The sequence below is a fragment of the Anopheles coluzzii genome, chromosome X (genome assembly GCF_943734685.1).
Source record: "Anopheles coluzzii chromosome X, AcolN3, whole genome shotgun sequence".
Lineage (NCBI taxonomy): Eukaryota > Metazoa > Arthropoda > Insecta > Diptera > Culicidae > Anopheles > Anopheles coluzzii.
Genome location: NC_064669.1, coordinates 9,082,562 through 9,097,951, shown reverse-complemented (window position 1 = coordinate 9,097,951; position 15,390 = coordinate 9,082,562). Strand labels below are relative to the sequence as shown.

Below are 15,390 nucleotides of genomic sequence, written 5' to 3'. Positions count from 1 at the left end.
GGCTTCTCCATTGTCCTTCCATACATACGAGGCAAAGTATCCTTCCATGTCTCAGATGTGTATGTGAGTACCGGTACTATACAGGTGTTATATATTCCCAGCTTCGTCCGTCGCGACAGGTTCTTTGAGGTGAACTGATTTTTATGGCTATAGAATGACCGGTTGGCAGCCAGCATCCTTGCGCGCAACTCAGCTTCCATGCTGTTATCGTTGCTAACCTTTGACCCAAGATAGGTGAATTCTGGGACGACTTCAAAAGTGCATTCACCTATTGGTACCACCATCAGTTTGGTCTTTGCCTCGTTTATCTGCAATCCAAGGTTCTCTGCCGCCCGCTGGATCCCTTGGTAGGCTTCTGCTACATAGGAGAGCCGCAGACTAGTGATGTCTATATCATCAGCGTATGTCAGGATCTGGGTTAGCTTATGGAAGATGGGTCCCGTCGTCTCGACCCTCGAATAGGAGACAGACAAACCCGTCCCCCTGGCGCAGACGCTTGGTGGTAGCAAAAGGTCCTGATAGTTTTACATCCACCCTCATCTGGCAAGTGACGTTGGTCATAGTCATTCGACCTAGCCTTATCAGTTTGGCCGGGATTCCAAAAGAGCTCATAGCGTCATACAGTTTTACCCTGGCTATAATATCATATGCGGCTTTGAAGTCAATGAAGAGATGGTATGTGTTGTGTCATCAAGATCTGCCGCATGGTGAAGATCTGATTAGTGGTTGATTTTCCGTTTCGGAATCCTCTTTGATAGTTTCCGACTATCTCTTCGACGCGCGGGACAAGACGATCCTGAAGGATCAGCGAGAATATTTTATAGGCGGTATTCAACGCCGTAATACCCCTGTAGTTGTTGCAATCCAACCTGTCTCCCTTCTTGTATATGGGTTAGATGATGCCGAGATTCCAACCACAGGGCAACAATTCGCTATCCCACACCTCAGTAACAATTTAATGAATCTCGTTTTCTAGTCGTGCACCTTCATTCTTTGATACTTTGATGAATAACTCATCGACCAGCCCCAGTTACAGTCCTTGAAAATAATTGAAATGGGGAGCTATTTCTGGATCTGTAAGGATTCATGAGTAGTTGCAGGACCGGTATGGATTCATGATAGGTTCCAGGACATGTATGGGTTCATGATAGGTTTCAGGACCGGTATGGGATCATGATGAGTTTCAGGACCAGTATGGGTTCATGATAGGTTTTAGGGTCGGTATGAGTTCAAGATAGGTTCCAGGACCTTTATGGGTTCATGAGTAGTTCCAGTACCGGTATGGGTTAATGATACATTCCTAGACCGGTATGAATTTATGATACGATCCATGGCAGGTAGGGATTCATGATAGGTTTCAGGACCGGTATGGGTTCATGATCAATGCCAGGGTCAGTATGGGTCCATGATTGGTTCCAAGATCGGAATGGTTTCTTGATAAGGTCCAGGGCAGGTAGGGATTCATAATCAGTTCTTACATCGATATGATCAGTATTGATTCCTGCACCGGTATGAGTTTAGTATCGGGCCCAGGACCAGTATAGGTTCAGTATCAGATCCAGAACCGGCATTAGGTCTAGGGCAGTTCTTGAACCAGAATGGGTATTGGGTTAAGGAGGCCATTAATTTCCGCGTACTCGTAAGAGTAAAAAGGACGTATCAAATTTATTTGCGCCTTTTTATTGCTTCTTTCCCGCACAAACGGCATCCGTTTTTCGCTTACTCACGCAGCAAAAAGCTCAAATCACTGCCGACCTTGTACAGCACCGACTCCTCGCCCTTGCGGAACAGGCGCGCATCGTACGGTGTGCCGGGTACGGCCGGCTGCGGCCCGACCAGCGTCGCCCGATCACCGTCCACGAACAGGGCGGTCCCTTCGGCCAGCCCGAGCACCGGTGCCTCGTTCAGCTCGTGAAACTGGTTGATGCGCTCCGGGCGCGTCTCGCCCTTGTGCGTGCCGTTCGGTTCCGGGTCGAGGTAGTGCGGGTTAATGTTGAACGGGACGAGCGCGAGCGCCTCGAAGCTGGCCGGCTGCACGATCGGCATATCGTTCGTCGTCTGGATGGTGCGCGTCGCCACGTTCGTGCCGGCCGAGCTGCCGACGTACGGTACGCCGTGTTGCAGGACGCGCTCGCGGATCGGTCCCACCAGCTGCCGCCGGTAGAGCGTGTCGAGCAGCAGGAACGTGTTGCCGCCGCCGATGTAGATCGCCTGGGCGGTCTGCACCGCCCGGACCGGATCCGGCGCGGTGTGTATGCCGGTGCAGCCGAAGCCGAGCTTGCGCAGCACGCTGCCGACCCGCTCGGTGTACCCGTCGTGGTCGGTGAGGGCGTACGGCACGAACAGCACCTCCTGCACGCTGTTACTACAAAGAAAACAAAAAAAAAACAGTGGTGTGTGAAAAGTGTGGCGACCACAGTGCTTCTTGCCGACTTACTGCTTCAAAAAGCTGGTCAGGTCCGATTCGGCATGCTCGAGGTATCCGAATCCGTGCACCGCCGAGGACGACATGAGTAACAGTTGCCGCTTGCCCATCCTGCCGACTGTGGAGATGAACGCTTGCTGGAATGCCGATCACCGCAGTGGAACCGAGTAGAAATCGAAAATAAAATATCGTTCACTGTCTCACGCCAACACGACGGCACGCAATGGCACACTTCAAGTGCGCGATGGCTGCCCTTTATCAGCCACTCTATATTTAAGCTCTCGCTCGACGATCGACGGCCACCTACCTTCGCCACCTTCGCGTGGGTATATCTGCCAATAGAGAAATGGATGAGGTATGTGTTGTCTAATCTAATCAGTCTCGGGCTTTTGTTTCGCGCGCCAGAGCGTACCCAACAACACACACACACACGCACTCAGAAGCGGGCAGGTCAAACAACAATGCACCGCAAAGGGCGACGCACGATCAGCTGACGGATGGAAACAAAAGATCCCACCAGAAGCGCACCCAATGGACGCCGACCCAGCTGTCAGTGTGGCCTCGGCAAGGTCTATTAAGGCCTTATTAGGTGGAGAGCAGTGACGCCACTTTCTTTTTGATATTTTTTTTTGTTGGTGTTGTAAAAAATCACACCTAAAGTGCCTGTAGTTTCTTCTTTTTGTGCTTTTTGCGGGACCTTACCTTTTGTACGGTTTGGCGTAGGCGTTGTCGTTTGAGCGCAGTCTGAACGAAGTGCCGCATTTAAATAGAATTTACAGTAGTGATGTGCTCTTTTGAGTGCACCCACGACTCTGATCCGACTTCGGGTATCGTTAGTACGATTACATCTCCGACAAAAGCCGAACCACTAGTTCCACCCAGAGCCTCAGACGCCCGGAGTCGTCCGGAGTAGTGATGGGAAAAATGTGGTTTTCGTCGGAATCGATTCCGGCTAGCTCCGAAGTATTCTGGGATCGATTTCGGATAGTAGGGCCGGAATCAGCTTCCGGAATCGGAATCTGCTCCGGAATTGGTTCCGGAATAGGAATTAGCTTCCGAAATCAGAATCGGCTTCGAAAATAAGTCGGTTTAGGCATACCCATAATAATAGGCGTTTGGGTCCAATGATGCTACATATTGATAGCCGCAAAGAATCAAAATTTTCTTGTAAACGATTCATTCTCATGGAGATTCCCAGACTGATTTCGCTTCTAAAACTTCTTATTTCAATTCAAGAACTAATTCTCATTCCGGATCTAATTCCATTTCTGAAGTCAATCCTGATTCCTTTACCGGGGCAAATTGTGATTCCCAGGTCAATTCTGATTCTGGATTCGATTCTGATTACGCAATCGGAATCGATTCCACCATCGCAATCGGCTCCGGATTTGATTTCAAACACGGAATAGGAATCGGGTAGGTCCGATTCCGAGCTCCCACCACTAGTCCGGAGTTGTTCGGAGTCATTTGGGGTTGGATTCCACCGGAGTTGGAGTCATTCGGAGTCGTCCAGAATGGATCGGAGTCGACAGAATCCGTCCGGTGCAATGTGCTTGTGATCAGGCATTTCATTTCGTTTTGTTTTTTTTTGTCTTTCACTTTGCGCGTACAATTCGTATATTGGCCGTATTTGTTTCGAAGGCCGACTCTGGCCAACACCGGGCGACTTCGACTTCAACTGATTCCGGATGACTCCGACTCTCAACGACTCCGGTCGACTGCGACACCGAACGACTACCAACGATTTCGGCCGACTCCGGGCGATTCCGGACGATTCCGAACGACTCCGGATAATGCTGGGTGGACCTACCTTCCGGAGTCGATTCCGAAATTATCGGAGTCGGATCGGAGTCCAACTCTGGATTGTTGCCAACTTTACCCATCGCTAATTTACAGGCAGTTGTGCAGCGCTTATCAAACCACAGGCTTCCGTGTGGTTTGTTTTAAATGGGGATTTTTTTTTGTCAGAAGAACAGGACCCAAGAAGAAAGTTTGGGATGGGGATTCACAGTTTGGTTTGTTTTATCTTTCAACGTCAGCCGCTTTTGGGTCACTGATAGCTTGCGGTTGGGTGGGGGTATGCTCATTTCTTGGGCACAAAACTACACGCACTGTTTAGTTGCATTAACTGCCACAGTCGTTGAACACCAGCACAGCGCAGCAATGTAGCCTACCATACCTTCCTCCATTTTCGGTGGAGAGCCTCAAAGCACTTGGACGGGTTGAGAGGTTTCGTTATACAGGTCTTTGTAAGATCATCTGTCTTGTATTCCTCGTAGGCCACTCCACGGTAGCTGCTCCACGATGAAATTCGGCACTCCAAACATTTCTAGGGTTCTTGAAAGCCTCTACTACTTGCCTCAGCAGGCTATGGAGCCTCAGTAGATACGATGCATCTCCAAATTGCGCCGATGTAAATCCTGTTTCTACTATACATCACTGACGTCATACGTATGATGTATCAATAAGGAGTTTTAGTCTTAACATACGATGTTAAAATCTTCGCTACAGAGAAGGATTCACAAGACTGCAGGTGTCTCCAGCTAGCTTTATATGTTTTCATCTTGTGGTGTCTTGATCATGCGCTATCATTATGCGTTGATAAATGACGTATTATTTGGTTCTGCTAGGACTAGACTATTGTCAACCTTTAATAATAGCAAAGACAACCAAACTCTAGAAAGGACCGATTTGATATTCGCGATTTGGGTATCCTACTTTACAGTGATCTTGACATCTTTGGACCCCAATATGATATCTGTGATGCCAAGAGCAAACCGCAAATGTTAGATCTAATTATAAGAAATGACAAGAGAAGTTCACGACTCTACAACTATTAAAGCATTGTATTGTTATTTTGTTCTTCAAGCTATCAAATATGCTTGTATAGTATGAAGCCCTTCCACAGACAACAACAAATCAATCTCCAGAAGTAGATACACACACAAAAACCTAAGATCCTAAGAGGACCAAAACCTCTTCAAACATATAAAGTACAACAACAAAAAAACCCCTCCGACAGACGCTTGGATTTATCAACTTTTATTTGCCTTTTTTCCATCGGATTTTCGCATTTGTTTTACTTAACTGTTTAAAATTTAACTTTAATTCTCACCAATATCGCTGTATTCCCTAGCTCGCCCGCTCTCTTTCTCGCTTTCCCTACTGCTCCGCTTCACATTGCTGCCCGCTTGCCTACCGAGTGTAGTCATAGTAGTAGTTGTTGTAGTAGCAACCTGCCTTACCGATTACAGATAAAAAGGAGGAAGGAAAAAACGAAACGTACCTAACGCGGGCTTTTGCAAAGTCTTTCTGTAACGCAGGTGCATACGTGTGTGATTGTTTGTGTGTGTGTGTGTGCAAGTGTTGAGCGTTTCTCTCTAGTCGCTTAGTGCCTTAGTGTCTTGGTACAATCCTCAGCTGTGCTGGCAACTCTTGTGGTACAGTCGTCAACTCGCACGACCTAATAACGTACCCGCCGTGGGTTCAATCCTCATATGGAACGCCCCCCCCCCCCCCCCTCCGCATCACTACGATGCCGGGTAGCTAAATAAGTCTCGAAAGCCTTAAATAGGCCGGGCCTTATGGCGTAGTAGGTGTGTCGTTGCGCAAACAAGAAGAAGAAGAGGAAAATTCCGAATCGATCGTGAAAAATCCCCCAACCCCAGGTCAAACCTACCCTCCGTTGATATGGCTTACAGGTGGGAGGTGCGGGGGGGGGGGAGGGTGATCTGGAAAGCGCTACACTACACACGCGCACCCACACACACACAAGCGCACTAAAAAAGGACGGTGTTTACTGTGTTTCTTGAAGAAAGGGAAATCATCATCCTTGTTTGTATGCTATATTGTTGTTTCGAACTTTTACGTTAGTAATTCTATACATATAGAGGGGAAAGGGCGGGGGGGGGGGGGGAGAGAACTTCCAAAGTGGTGGCGTTACGGGAGCAAAAAAACTATTTAAAAAAAAGAACATAAACTTAGGGAAGAGAAGAAGGAGGAAGATGATGAAGAAGAAGAAGAAGAAGAGACAGAAAACTAACCTATATGTACCACGTGTACGCGGCGCGAACATACGTTTGTTGTGTGTGTGTTGTGTATGTGTATGCATGTGTTTTGTTTGTTTGTATTTAACGTACTAAATCAATGCAAATCTTACAGCAATAGCAATTTGGATGCATCTTGGCTACATCACACAAACACACACGAACGCATTCACGTTAACAGGTGGCTGCTGGTTGCCTGTGTGCAGGTTCTGCTACTTTCTTCCTCTCCACAAAAAAAAGATTAAAAAAAACCTAACCCTAGCTTTACTTCTAGTTTTAGTAATTTCCTGCCTTCGCTACTAATTTCTTATGCACACACACACGCGCGACCTGTACAGAGAGAGAGAGAGAAAGAGGCTTACATATACATATACATATATTTTATTAATATATAGTTCATAATTTCCTCGTGCATGAGAGTTACACTTACAGATCCGCTTAAATGGTACATTAATTCCTTTGCCTTTGTCTCTCTCTCTCTCTCTCTCTCTCTCTCTCTCTCTCTCTCTCTTCCTCTCTCACTCTCTTCCCCTTCTGTATCTGTGTGCGTATATGTGTGTGTGTGTGTGTGTGTGTGTGGGATCGTGCCCTTTTGGTGGGGTTTGCCCCTTTTCCTTTTTAGTTTAGCTAAAACATACGCCGCGCACTGTGCTGCCAAACCGCAACTCTTTTTTTAAACGCTGCTGCAAGACGGTTATTACTAGTATTACTAAGGTATGCTATTATTATTAGGCGCCTCATAAATCCGCGAACATAAATTTCCCCCTTCTCTCTCTCTCTTTCTCTCTCTCTCTCTCTCTCTCTCTCTCTCTCTCTCTTTATCTATCTTTTTTTGTTTTAATCCACCCTCTACCCTCCCCATTCCCATCCACGAGCTCTGCTGCACCGAACTCCGAAACGGTGCCAAAACAGTCGAAAAGTAAACTATTTACAGGTTGGGTTTTTTGTTTTGTTTTGTTTTGTTTTTTAGTAATGCATAGTAGCTCCTCCCATAGTATGCGGCCACGATCTCTCTTTCTTTATTTATCTCTTTCTCTCTCTCTCTCTCTCTCTCTCTCTCTCTCTCTCTCTCTCTCTTTCTCTCTCTCTCACACACACACAATTTCTTTTTTTCGCTCTCTAATCTCTCAGCTTAGCTAACCAGTGGCTGGTTTACTTTTCCGACGACAAAAGGGAAAATCCTCCCTTGACTGACTGATAAGGTTGTTGCGCCAAATAAGAAAAAGGAAAAAAAAAATGTTTGGTCGGGTTGGTAGCAGGTGATCGGTGGAGACAGCTTTTCCTCAAACACAAAAAGGAAAACAGCAATAAAGAAAAACGAATGCAACATTATTCAAGGATTGTTTGTGTGTATGTGTGTGTGCGTGCGTGTGTGTATGTGTGTGCGGTCTTCACAGAAGACCGCCGACTATGGGACGCTAAAGAATTTTAAGAGTTTTTGTTTTGTTTTTCGTTTTGCAGAAGTGTGAAGGTTTCTGCTTTGATTTTTGTTCATTACACACATGCAGCAAGAAACGTGAAACGGGCGGGAGTAAAGAAAAGTAAGAGACAGGTAGAGTGAAGAAGAGAGAGAAAAACACACACACACAAAAGGAAGCTCCTTTTTCCCTCCTGTATCGGGGGCCCTTGTTGGGGGCCTTCTCACACGCGCCTCGCACACACTGCTTTGTTTTAAAATTAATTATTTAACTCTTGCGTGAAGCCTTACTCAAAATGGGAGATCAAAGCGAATTCATTTTTAATTTGACGTACGATTTACATAACATAAAAAACAAACAAAAAAATATGTATATGAAAATAATAATTAAAAAAAAAACGAATGGCTACTGCAAAATCTCCTCCCGTGCTCCCCGTTTTCTCTCTTGTTCTATTCGCTTTCTTTTTTTCTCTTTCTCTCTCTCTCTCTCTCTCTCTCTCTCTCTCTTTCTCTCTCTTGTTTCGTCTGTTATGCTTTCTATGTTTACTTCCTACACGCCCCCCCCTCTCTCCACCCTACATGCGCTGATTACGCGAACAAGTCATTATATAATACAAAGATTACGTTCTGCTGCCCGCCGATAAAAATATATAAAACAAAACTAAAACCTATAAACGTGCCCTTGGTGCCGCGCATTGCAACTCTAATTCCAAGGTGTGTGTGTGTGTGTGTGTGTGTGTGTGTTTGTGTGTGGAAGGGCAATACATCTGGCCTACTATTGTGAGTCTCGTTTGCTTGTAAATATCAAGTTTGAAATTATTCGGTTTAAATCGTTTCTACTTTGGACGCACGTTGCGACTTTGACGCCTTCCACCCCCAAGCCACACACACACACACACACACTCGAGCACTAACGCATCTTTCCATCTTGTATGCGTTTGTGTGCTTGTTTTGTTGCAACTGTAGTACAACAACGTACAATTAGATGTTGTTTTTTTTTTTTGTTTTTGAAGGAAGCAAAACAAACTCCAATTTTCTCGCGTCTTTACGGCGGCGACTTACACGACTAAAGAAAAAAGGGGTTAAGAATTACAATAAATTATAATAGAACGAACGCAATGGCGTTGTGTGAGTGAGTGCGGAGGGTGAGGGTTGGTGGGGAACTGCGGGCTATGTGGATCAACGCGTAATGGTGTGTGCATGTTCTTCAAGAAGAGCTCAATGACACTTGCCAAAAACTTTCCAACGCTATGGAGTCCCGAAAAGAGATGTGTGTGTGTGTGCGTATGTTTGTGTGCAGTGCTGCAATATGTCATGAGCATCACGAGATTTTCACCAACGAAGACGATGAACATATCCGTGGTGGCTTGATACTCATTGCTGATACTCAATGAAAGTGCGTCATGGCATGCCGAACATGACATGCCACTGAGTGAGTCTAACGCGATACTCTGACTGACTAGCTGAGCTTAATGCCTTCGCAATCATAATAATGACTTTTTTCTCGCTGTGAACAGTGCTGCCTTGGCCGGTCTCGTAGTACAGTCGTCAACTCGTACGGCTTAACAACATGCCCGTCATGGGTTCAATCCCCAAATAGACCGCGCCGCCATACGTAGGACTGACTATCCTGCTATGGGGGGGAATCAATTAGTCACTGAAAGCCAATTCCACAAGTGGGTACCGGCAGGCCTTGACCGACATCGGTTGTTGAGCCAAAGAAAGAAAGAAAGAACAGTGCTGCCAAACTTTATTGTTACACTCACCAACACTCATGACTGAAACGAAGCTAAAATCAGCTCACGTACACAGCTGAGATGATCAGCGGTGAGACTCAAACAGTCGGTGGATCAATCCCATGTATGATGACATTTTTTGTAGCACCCAACTCTTGATCACTCACTTGGTCACGACATGTTCTGTCGGTGATAATCACGACATTCTTGGAATATAGTTGACGTGTGGTCCCAAACAGCAAAATGAACATTCTTTTTCGCTCTGTCTGCTGTGACTGTTTTGTCGGGTCAAACAGAGCGAGAAACCATGCTCATTTTGTTGCTTGGGACCACTCGAACGCATCGCATATCTCCCATGATCACCGACTGAAAATGTCACGACCAAGTGATTGACCAAGAGTTGGTTGCACACAATGTCACCAAGCATGTGATGGTCGCACCAACTATTTGAGTCTCACCACTGATCATCAAAGTAGCGCTCGTGACGCTGACATTATTTTGTTTCAGCCGAAATTTGTCATGACTATGTCAGTGACATTATGCACAACTGATCATAATAAAAAAAAAGTCATGACAATAGTGACTGACCACGCGTTGGTCGCAAACATGTCACGAAGCATGCATTGATCACACCAACCGTTTTGAGTATCACCTCTGATTATCACAATTGAGTACGTGACGATGACATGGATTTTGTTTAAATCAGATTTTTTTATGACATTGACAGTGACATTTTGCAGCACTGTGTGTGTGTGTTTTGCTGTGTTTTAAGAGAGGATTTAATTTTTGTTTTTCCCCCATCTGTTATTTTGTTTCGTTTCGTACTCCGCGTTCACCAATCCTGCGCACACACCACCCAACACACACGGACACGCTCATAGCTTATGCTAATATACTTCTCCTGTTGTTTCCTTCTTCTTCTACTTCCTTTTTTCCTCTTCCTTTGTATGTTTGTTTGTGGCTTGTTTGTACATTAATATAAATGTCAGTGTGTGTGTGTGCGTGTGTTTGTGCGCACATTGCTCACATTAAATGATTTTGTTTATGTATGCTGCGCGCACTCACACACACATACACACATTCATGGCCTGTGGGGAAACAGGGGAGCGGGGTGGGAGGGTAATATTGTCACTTTTTTGCCACTTTTGATGACCGTATCTCTACCCCTTTTCCCACCGATTTTACATTTTCTCTCACCTTTCTCTCTCTCTCTTTCACTTACGCCCTCTCCCCCTTTACCTCCTACTCGTTCGTTTTAATCGCTAAAGGGGAGGGGCGAGGGGCGGATGGAGACAGCAAAGCTTTACCTACTAATATTACAACCTTAGCCTTAGCCAACCACACACTTACTTCGTTAACGCTAATCTCAAACAGATCCAATTTTAGCAAGAAATTAAAAAAAAACAAAACTATGCGTCGATACAGAAGGGCGCGGGAACCAGTGGTATAGGGGAATGGGGAAGAAATGTATTTAATAAAAAAAAATAGTAGTTACTATTTACAAGCAATTCACTTGCAGCGCTGCGCCTGCAAGCACCCGACAGCGCACCTTAGACCTTCGCCTTTTTTTGTTACGGACGCCGACAACATCATTTCCTTTCCCGGGCAGCATCCCCAAAAACCATTTCATTCGCAAAAACTAAAAACCAAAAGCCTTAACCAACTCCAACCGCCTCCAAAGGGGTTTGGAGTTAGCTTTCATTTAAAAACAAAATGTAATTATAATCCGAGGAAACCTTTTCTTTAAAAAAAAACAGAAAACAAAAATCGTATTTTTTACAACGATTTTTTGAGCGCCCCGCGTTTTCCACCTTTTTTTCCAGACAAAATATTACTGGCGGGTCGCAGCATGGGTCCGTAACACGCGACAGCAGCAGAACAGCCACTCCCGGGTACGGCTAATAATACTAACACCTCAGCGTGTATAGCGTAAGAGCGACAGCAACCGAAACGGTCGTTTCGTTGTTCCACGTGCAATGTTTGCTCTCTCTCTCTCTCGCTCTCTCGGCATCAATCCCAAATCGCTCCCTTTACATCGTACGTTTGAAATGATTTTTGTTTGTTTTTTTTTGTTTCTTATTTCCCCCCCCCCCTCCCCCTCCTTCTCTGCTCTCTTTGTTTGCACGTTCGACATTCTCGCGCTTGCTTTGCTACCTTTCCCTCACTCACATTGCTGCTCGTTCTTGCTACTATTATAGGCACTGTTTTCTTTTCTCTCTCTCTCTTCTTTTCTTTGCTTTAAATATATCCACCTTAAATGTTACTTTTGTGTGTTTGTGTGTGCATGCACGGTTTTGTTTTGTTTGCTTTAGTGTTTGCCAACACGCACATCCTTTTCCAAAAAAGCATAAACAAATTAAATTAAATACAATCAAAACACCCACGCACACGCACTTATTGCCCAGGTGTCTGTGTGTGTGTGTGTGTACAGATGCGCGTCTCGTATACACGATGCGTGTCGGTGTGTGTTGTGCTCTAGTCGCGCAGCAGCTGGTGTAGGGCGGGACGGTGCTGCAGCAGCAGCAGCTGCTGGGAGGCCCGTTTCGCGTCCACCTCCAGCAGCTGACCGTAGTCGGGCGGGTCCAGCCCGAGATACTCCTGCTTGACTGGTTGCCGCTGCTGCTGCTGCTGCTGCTGCTGGTCGCCGGTGCAACGGACCAGCTCCTCCGGGCTGGCCGTGGGAGTCGTCGGCTCGGTTCGGACCACTCCCAGTGCTGGTGGGTCGCGGTTCGTCGCCGGTTGATGGGGCGTGGTTGACTGTGGCAGCAGTGCGGCCGCCGTCTGCTGCTCGACCAAACAGCTCGGCAGATCGACGATCGGGGGTGGCGGTGGTGGTGCCGGCGGTGGCACAGCGGCCTCTGCTGCCCCCGTTTGCTGCAGGTGGCCCGGATCTTGATTGGTGCTGTTGGTGGTGGCCGGACGGTCGGTGCTGCCGCCGTCGCTGCTGCTGTTATTGTGGCTGGGGTAGTCGCCGGCGGCAAGAAGGTTCGGATTGCTCAGGAGAATGCTGTCGCTGGTGTGGTCTAGTAGTCTATGGTGCACTCGGTGATGGATATCTTGCTGCTGGTGGTAGTGCTGCTGCTGCTGTGGCTGCTGCTATTCCTTCACCAGGCGGTAGATATGGTGCTGTGCACCGTGCTCGGAGGTCGACACCTCGAACACGAACGCCACGCACAGGAGCGTCTCGTCCGTGTCTTTGTTGGATATAACCTGCAAACAAAAACAAAACCACAAAACACCGGCTCAAACTCAATTCCAACAACACTCCCGTTGCTTCTAGCAGCATCTAGTAGGATCTACGCACCTGCAGGATGGTGAAGTTCTCCAGCACGCTGTTCATCATGTACTTCTCGGGAAGGTGCTTCAGCTTGTTGATGAAGTTGATCATGTAGTCGCACATCGGCGACCGGCTGATCCGGTACACGTAGCGACCGTTCTCGATGCGGGAGTATTCCGTTTCCACCTTCTCCACCACCTGCTTGCCGAACGAGCACACCTTGGTCGAGCAGGTGATCACCATGTTGTCGTTGCTCTCGTAGCTGCAAAGAATGGGTGCGCGCAGGACAATAGTGTGGTGAGAAGATGCTATCGTGGCAAACGCCAGTACGCCTTGCTGATACTTACTGACTGCTGACGCCGTAGAACGCGCCCGCATCGTTCGCGATGTTCGTGTTCAGGTCCGCCCAGAACTTCACCAGGAAGAACGCATTGCTCGGACCCTTCTCGTACAGCTCCTTGAGGCCGCCGGACTTTTGCGGGAACTTGTCGTAGATCTCCTTCACCTCCACCGACTCCAGCAGCGGGTTGGCGGGCGTGTCCGCTATGTGCACGAACAGGTGCTTGTGATACTGGGAACGAGGGATGGGATGGAGAAAACTCCGGTAACAACATCGGATCGATCAGCGGTGCCCCTGCCACTGGCTAACTTACCGTTTCTTCGGCACGCAGCTCCAGATAGGCGCTGTACTCGACCAGCCGGAACTTGTGCGTCGCGATCGCGCGTCCCTCCCACGGGTGGGCGGGCTGCAGGGCGCCTTCCGAGACGGCGGTCGCCGTCTTCATCGGGTAGCCGGGCTGGGCGAACGGTTTCACGTCCTGGGAGGTGCTCGGCTGCAGGCCCGGCTGCCAGAATTGCTACGCGGGGGGCAGAACAGAAAAGAAAGAAACGGTACAGGATGAGTGACATTGACGTAGCAATTAAAAAAAAAACAACTAGACGACGGTCGGGCAGAATACAAGGGGTTGTGCAGCTCTCGGAGCGGATTCGAAGCGTTGGAAGCGTTCCCACAGGACAAACGTGCGTCGTGTGGGGGAGTGAGTTCTTTAAGGATTTAGATTCCAGCTGCTAGCGACGCTAGATCTATCGAGCTCCTAATAATCCCTAACATAACGTACTGTCTCTCAAACTCAGGCACAAAGATCTCATGCTTCAGCATCTACATCCTAGTAGAATGATTCCAATTCATGTGGAGTGTGTTTAGGATTTAGATTCCTACTGCTAGCGACGCTAGAGCTCTAGAAATCCTTAAGATCCTAAACATAACTGCAAGTAACGATTCTCAAGCTCAGACACAAAGATCTCATGCTTCAGAATCTACATCCTAGTAGAATGATTCCAATTCATGTGGAGTGTGTTTAGGATTTAGATTCCTACTGCTAGCGACGCTAGAGCTCTAGAAATCCTTAAGATCCTAAACATAACTGCAAGTAACGATTCTCAAGCTCAGACACAAAGATCTCATGCTTCAGAATCTACAGCGTAGTACAATGATTCCAATTCATGTGGAGTGTGTTTAGGATTTAGATTCCAGTTGCTAGCGCCTAAACTTGAAGATCCTAAACAAAACAAACAGGAAGCTACGATTATCAAGCTCAGACACAAAGATCTCATGCTTCAGCTTCTTCTACACCCTAGTAGCATGAGTTGGAGTGAGTTTAAGATTTAGATTCCTCCTGCTAGCAACGCTAGATCTGTCGAGCTCCTAAAGATCCTAAACGTAATGTACTGGAAGTAACGACACACAGATTTCATGCCTCAGCTTCACACACGCTGCGTTATATGTAGAGATCGTGGTAAAATGATTCCAATTCATTTGAAGTGAGTTTAGGATTATAGTTAAAGTTGCTAGCGACTCTAGATCTATCAAGCTCCTAAAGATCCTAAATATAACGTACTAAAAGTCACGACTCTCAAGCTCAGACACAAAGATTTCATGCCTCAGTTTCACTCAGCGAGACCTCTTAAAGGTTCTGTGGAAGAATTAGGCATTAGGACATCAGCATCTTCTTGCATTGCCATATGCACTAAGCTGTCAGAGTAGCGGAGATCTCATTAGTACAGCAGCACAACCAACCACACACACACACACATACACACACACATAGGGTTAGTGCCGGCAAGAGGCAGCATCGGCAGCAAACTCTAAGCAATTCCACTGCACAGAAAAGCCAGAACAGAAGCAGGACAAACAAGCGCCTGGACAAACCACGTTTGCCATGAAAGGTAGGGCATCCAAAAAAAAACAAGCGAAAGAGAGAAAAGGTACGCTTACACCAGCAGCACTAGGATGGTGATGGTGGTACGGAAGATGGTGTTGTTGTTGTTGGTGGTGGTGGTGGTGGTGGTGGTGGTAAGAAGGATTGGCTAAGGGAAGGCGACCTTTCGCTGCAGCCATCGTCACGATCTGGGCACTGCTCATGCCGGTCATGTTGGTCGGGAAGACTTTCTCCTTCACACCCATCAGCGGGTGATTCTAAGGATGGATA

At 47.1% G+C, this 15,390-nt stretch overlaps 2 protein-coding genes across 3 annotated transcripts in view; both read right to left on the bottom strand.

Moving 5' to 3' along the window:
* Positions 1-1,640: 1,640 nt before the first annotated feature.
* Positions 1,641-2,909, bottom strand: LOC120948939 (probable alpha-aspartyl dipeptidase). The gene is made up of 3 exons (XM_049610661.1): positions 2,733-2,909; positions 2,438-2,562; positions 1,641-2,365 (listed from the first exon to the last, which is right to left on the bottom strand). Exons 2-3 carry the CDS (start codon positions 2,533-2,535, stop codon positions 1,720-1,722), a joined length of 744 nt encoding a protein of 247 aa, XP_049466618.1. The 5' UTR covers positions 2,536-2,562; positions 2,733-2,909; the 3' UTR covers positions 1,641-1,719.
* A 9,809-nt stretch (positions 2,910-12,718) lies between these two features.
* LOC120948850 (protein scalloped) overlaps positions 12,719-15,390 on the bottom strand; it is a 99,544-nt gene continuing 96,872 nt past the window's right edge. The window contains exons 3-7 of one of the 2 annotated variants that reach the window (XM_049610630.1): positions 15,177-15,377; positions 13,555-13,758; positions 13,249-13,472; positions 12,929-13,163; positions 12,719-12,834 (exon numbers count right to left, since the gene is read on the bottom strand). In XM_049610630.1, the coding sequence (XP_049466587.1) occupies positions 12,721-12,834; positions 12,929-13,163; positions 13,249-13,472; positions 13,555-13,758; positions 15,177-15,377 (978 nt within the window). In that variant the 3' untranslated portion in view covers positions 12,719-12,720. The remainder of the gene's footprint in view (positions 12,835-12,928; positions 13,164-13,248; positions 13,473-13,554; positions 13,759-15,176; positions 15,378-15,390) is intronic. The other variant, XM_049610632.1, reaches the window with a different exon arrangement.

Excerpts from the sequence above, each read along its gene's own strand:
- LOC120948939 (XM_049610661.1), bottom strand. The coding sequence starts at position 2,535 with ATGGGCAAGCGGCAACTGTTACTCATGTCGTCCTCGGCGGTGCACGGA. Across the intron at positions 2,366-2,437 it reads CTGACCAGCTTTTTGAAGCA|TAACAGCGTGCAGGAGGTGC; the intron begins GTAAGTCGGCAA and ends TTTTCTTTGTAG.